Raw genomic sequence first — 6,000 nt, 5'->3', positions numbered from 1 at the left:
ATCGGACGCTGTGACTTTCCCCCAACCCCCGGTTATTTTTTGCTATTAGGGCTACACGGGCGCTCGGAGCGGACCTTCCTTCTCACCTTGCCGAGGGCACCCTCCGCACCGCTCCCCGGCCACCCTCCGACTCCCTCCGCACCCCCGAGCCCCTCCGCCGCGGCCCCAGTCTTCCCTCTCCTCGCCTGACCTTCCCAACATGGCGGCACGGCCGCCCCCCTCCTCCCTCCGCCGCCGCCGCCAGGGGCCTCCTCGGCGAGGGGGCGGCGGCGGCTGTCAGCCGGGCGGGGCGGGACGCGGCCGGGGGAGCTCGGCGGCGGCGGGAGGAGCGGTGGTGGGGCTGGGCCGGGCGGGGCGGGGCGGCGCGGCCCGGCCCGGCGCCGCGCACACTGACAGGCGCTCGGCCAGCAGACGGCGGCCGCGCCGGGGTGCAGAGGCCGCCGCGCACCCTCCCGCCGCCGCTGAGGGAACCGGCCGGGAGACGGCGTCGCCTCGGCGGGGTAGACGCGGGACGAGCGGCGCTGGAAAGCCCCGGCCGCCCCCACACCTGTGCCCTCCGGGGGCGGTGAGTGGGTGTAGCCGCCGCCGATCACCTGGGATCCCCGCCCCGTAGCGCCTCCGCCTCCCGTCCTCGCCCGCCTGGGGAAGGCGCCACCGCCGCTGCCAGCGATCCAGCGCGCTGCGGGCAGCAGGGCCGGGGCCCGCGGGCGAAGCGAAGCGAAGCGAGGCGAGGGCTGCGGCGCCGGTGGGACTTGCCCCCTCCCGACAGCCGGGGCGAAGGCGGGCAGGAAGGCGGCGGCTGCGGCCCCCGGCCGGCGGAGGCTGTGGCGCGGGGCGCTGGAGCCGCGGCAGGATGAATCCCAATGTCACCTACGCCAGTCGCAAGCGGCGGAAACCTGTGCAGAAAATGTAAGCGGCGGGGCGGGAGGGGAGAGAGGCGGGGAGGGAAGGAGGGACCGGCTCCCCGGCGGCTCGTCGTCCTGCCGCGCACCGCGCCGGGGAGGCCCGGCGGGGTCGGCCGGTGGCGCGGTGCGGTGCAGGGGCGCCCGCGAGAGGTGGTGCCTGGGGGTGCCGCCAGGGTGTTTGTTGCTTTTTTTGTTTTTGTTTTTTTTCTCCTTAAAAACAAGAGAAAGCGAGGAGCGTAGGGGCGGTGGAAGGAGGGAGCGGTGCCGGCCGCGCAGCCGGCTGACCCAGATTGGGAGGCATCTGAGGTGACGGCTCCCGAGCGGCGGCTGCGCTCGCCCCCCCGGCCAGCGGGTCCCGCTGGTGGGTGCCGCCGGTGTGTGCCGCGCCGTCCCCGGCCGGCCACCGAGCGATGGCTCCGCTCCCCCCCGCACCGCTCCGCTCCCCCCCGCACCGCTCCGCTCCCCCCCGCACCGCTCCGCTCCCCCCCGCACCGCGGCCGCCGGCGGCTCAGGTGTTTCAGCGGCGAGCGCCGGGTGGGAGCCGGGAAAGGCTCGGCCGATTCCCACCGTTTTAGGGCTATTTTTAGCCGGTCCGGGAGGGCTGAACCGGCTTTAACCCTCCGGTATTACATGAGATGTTTTTATTTGTTCGGCTCCAACCAAACCTAAGCGCTGCAGACCGGTCGAAAGAGGCGGGGAGGAGAGAGGGGGGGAAGTCTGTCCGTATGGTGGCTTTTTGTTTATTAATTCCTCTTTTTTGAAACACTGGGAACAGCTTAGTACCTGAGTAATTTCATATTATGCACCTGCTGTAGCTTTGACTGCCAGGCTTTGCATGCTTTGCTAAAAGACGGGTCTCATGAGAGTGATTTTTCTCAGGCCGGAGGAGATGCTTAACTTGCACTTTCAGCTGAAAGTCGAGAATCTATAGGTCATAAAAAGTAGCAAAGCTAAACTACTGAGTTGCAAGAAAAATAAGCCAACCGTGATGCAAAGCTCAAAAAAAATCCCAGTGTATTTCTGCGGGGTGTTTCTGTAGATGTGAAATAACTGCCAAGACTACAAAAGCATTAAAGGAGAGAATGACAAATATTTAATGAAATTCTATTGTGAATGATATGTTTTTAGATTTATAGCAGACAACTGTCTTGGGGGCAGGGGAATTAGCTTGAGTGCTTGTTTCTTTACGGTTGGAGTTGTTAGAATGAATGCATGTACATAGCTGGGTTTTCACCCTAGGAATTAACACAGTGTGTCTAAAAATGCACTTAAAAAAAATCCCTTGCTAGAAGACTTATTCATTATGAAAATAGCAGTGTTTGCTTTTTTGACCATTCATTTCCAAACAAAAACGTAGATGTACTGAATTAAATGCACGCTGTAGATCTGGATTTTAAGAATGAAATGAGTGGGGTTTTTTGAAGGAAAAATGTATCGGTGAATTAGTTGCTAAAGGCAAATCTTAAGTTCTGATTGTGAAAGGGTGAAGTGTGCTGCCTTTTTGGTAAGATCACTTAATGTCTGGCTTACTATTAAATTGTGGTTAGTCTTGGTTAGAGGATGTGAAATCTTCTCTTTTACGTTATTACAGTGTCTAAGTAAGTAATCCTTTTCCATGCATCTCCTCTTTATGTAAGTTGGCTGAGCTTCTCTGATTAGTTGAACTTGAAGCCTTTTTCTATTATTAATGGGAACCATTTATCTATTGAGGGACTTTGCCCTTTAGGACCAAAGGGAGAAGTAAGTGTTTCTTCTTAAAATAAAAGTTTTCATATTAAAATAGTTTCCTCACTCATAAATTGAAGCAGAGGCTGATTATTAACCCACCTTGTGTGTGTTTCTAGACATTATGTTTATGCAAGACAAATCTGTCTCGTATGTAACTCGCTTCTGTGTTGCTTTTCTCCTCATAATGGCTATGCTCTTTGGTTGCTTCTTCTGTTAGACCAACCTTACAGAACATTGCCAGTGGGTCAGAGGGCTCTGATTTATCACGTAGCTAATTACAGACCATACCTTTAGGCCAAAAAAGGTGGGAGAGACAATAAGCTTTTGTAAATGATTGCAGGAGGGAAGGAAGATATACTTGCTGGTGGTTAAGAAAGATTTTAAACTTCATGAACAGCTCCAGTATTGTGTTTTCATGTCCTATGGTTTGACACTACTGTGATTTTAATCTGTTTGAAGTTGGCATTTCCTCCCCCCAAGTAGAATTCGTAGCTCTTCAGGGGAGGGGAAAAAAAAAAAAAGAAAAAAAAAAAACAAAAAAACAAAAAAAGGAAGAGGTGACACATTGTTGGGACCAGTATCTTTTACAGAAGAGACTGTTTCTGTAGATAGTTCTTCTAATGATTTATTTGTCATATATGTAACTCTGAATGGAGCATGGTAATTGGTAACCTGTGGCAATAGGCAGCTAGTTTATAGAAATGGAAGAAGCTATTCACATAATGCCGTAGTTGCTATGGGAAAAAAATGAAGTAGAAGAAATACTACTTGTTTCAGGTGCAAATCACTTATTAAAGCCTGTAGTTGAATTAAAGTAATTCAAAACTAGCGTAAGAAACTTCCCCCCTGCAACTCCCTATTTTTATTATGTGCCAAGTAAAGAACTGCACTTGAGAAGGAGACTCGGGCTATTGCCTTACAGTGCTGAGTGTTGAAATGTGCTTTTTTGATTCAGTAGGGAAATACAGTATCACAGCTGAAAAAGAAAAGCAATCATGGGGGAACTTAATAGGCAACTGTTTCTGCAGTTCATCTTGTTATCTTGTCATCTAAAAAATAAAAAAAAAGCCCGCTGAACCATGTGTACTCCAATTGCATGTAATATACTACAGAAATCACTCTCTCAAAACCTTGGAGTCTTTGAATTTCCTCCTCATTTAACGTTTGAATACTGCGAGTCCCCCTGGTGGCAGCACGTCTGTGGGGTGTTTCGGTCCCCACTGAAACTTGGGGAGCAATGGGTGGCCCCTGCTTTTTCTTCTTCCTTTTTTAAAGTCTCGAATTCTTTTTTTTTTTTTCTAGTGATTAACTGAACTGCTGAATTAATATACTAGTATTGGAGTAGGAAGGATAAAATGCAAATTTCATGGAAATGGGTTTTACTATAGATAGATTCTAACATTAGGTGAAGGATATTATATAAAAGTAGCTCCACCTTGTAGTTTTTCCACTTTTCTGCCTTCTAGCTCCAATTTGCCTTGTTCTTCTTTACTGTAGTGTTTGGATAGGAATTGTTTTCCATAACTGCATAAATGTTACAGACAAGGAAGGACATAAATGTTACAGACAAGGAACGGGGTGAGGAGGTCTAAATGTTTGCACCATACTAAGCAGGCACAAAAAGCGGAATGGCATATTTCTTTAGCAGACTAAATGAGAAGTTATGATATGATTTTGTTCTGTTAGCTTAAAGGTATTTATGATATTAAATACTCCAGAGAAGTATGTTTGACTGGTTGATCCTTAATTGTGAGTAGATATAGTAATTTCAGAAAGCAGTGTAGAGATATTTTAATTTAAAAAATTAAACCATTTATGGATTCTTTCAAGGCAAACAAATAAGAATTGCCAGAACAAGCTTTCAAAATAGAAGTTCGTCAGAAAAGAAAAATCATCATAAAAAGATTGTAGCATCTGCTACAAACAGCAGTTTGTACCTCTTATTTGAAACACAGGCAATAAAGCTGTTGTCATATGTAGAATAAATTTATTATATATAAATGATAAATTTGTCAGTCTTGGGGTACCTGTATGTTACATGTAGGCTGCTACTTAAAATTAAGGTTTGGGTTTTTTCTGTTGGTTAGGTTTTGGTCAATGCGTCTTGCAAAAGCATAATTTTTAAAAAGAGAATCTGTAGCAAATGGGAATAGACAAATGTAGATAACACAGTAAGTAGATAGGAACATACTAATTTTTTTTAATTTTTTTCCAAATAATCTTGGCTTGTCATCTTAAACAGTAATGAAATATATTAAAACTGGGTGTGAAACTTTCATTCTTGGTTGGTGCTCTGGCTGTCTCTGTCACTCTTGTGGAGTCCTTCATACACCAAAACACCATAAGCAAAGTTAGAACTCTGCTTACTACTGGAGGACAAACAGTTGCACAGCATCAGATGAGTAGCACAGCGCTGGTTGAGGTTTCTTAGTAAAAACAACTTTATCCCTTCAGCAGCCGAAATCTTTGCTGGTTTCATCGCCTGCTGAAGGAGCCACTGCAAAGGGTGTCTTGCCCCTTCAAGATAGATTGCCAACAACTTTTGATCAAAGAGATCAGTCATCTGTTGCTTCCAAAGGAATTTTCAGCTAAATTTTGAGTAACTGTAAATTCAGTGTGGGCAATAAAAGATAAGTGCTCAGAAGTATTTTTCATTTGCTAAAGTAAATAGATAATTTTGGACCATGTCACCTATTGTAATACTTGCTTAGTGGTAACTAGTGCATTTTATATCCCTGACCTGCATTAAATTAAATAATATACATAAGAATAATATGTTATTGCATGTACTATTAAATATGAGATGAAAAATTATATGTAGCTGAAAAGATTAAATATATAGCTAATATACATATTCTTCCTTATGTCCTTTTTTCCTAAGCAATTAAACAGTTCTGATGAGCTTCTAATTAGTTCTTTTTAACAGAATTAAATTTTTAAAATGTCACTGTATCTTTAGTGCTCTTCTTGCACATTCTTTTATTTCCTGATGTCATTTCACACCTCAGTCTTGTTAATAAGGTACGATGCTTTTCAGTGCTTGGTTGCTGGGTTTTCTTCCTTCTCTTCAAAATTTTTGTTGTCATATTATGAACAAAATAAATTTATGCTTTCTTTTCACCTTCTCAAAGAACTGTTTCAATTTCCCTTTAAAAAATACAAATTAACATTTTAATATTGAAACTTATTTTGGTCTTTTGATAATAATTAAGACTCAGGTACCTGTGCACTTTCTTTTTAATAATTTAGTGTTGTTAATGTCGGTGAAGGTGCACATGGTAAGCATGTGTTGTGAGAACTTCTGATTAAATAGTCTGTAGCAGACCTGTGAAAATAGTAGTCAGCTAATGTTATGATGGCAAATCCT

General features: G+C 45.7%; 1 protein-coding gene across 1 annotated transcript in view; it reads left to right on the top strand.

The window, feature by feature from the left end:
* The first annotated feature begins 369 nt into the window (after positions 1 to 369).
* Positions 370 to 6,000, top strand: part of AHR (aryl hydrocarbon receptor) — a 71,645-nt gene continuing 66,014 nt past the window's right edge. The window contains exon 1 of the mRNA XM_054191576.1: positions 370 to 909. Coding sequence (XP_054047551.1) covers positions 854 to 909 — 56 coding nt within the window. The 5' untranslated portion in view covers positions 370 to 853. The remainder of the gene's footprint in view (positions 910 to 6,000) is intronic.

Source organism: Rissa tridactyla, chromosome 2, assembly GCF_028500815.1.
Source record: "Rissa tridactyla isolate bRisTri1 chromosome 2, bRisTri1.patW.cur.20221130, whole genome shotgun sequence".
Classification (NCBI taxonomy): Eukaryota; Metazoa; Chordata; class Aves; order Charadriiformes; family Laridae; genus Rissa; species Rissa tridactyla.
This window is presented reverse-complemented; position numbering and strand designations above follow the sequence as displayed.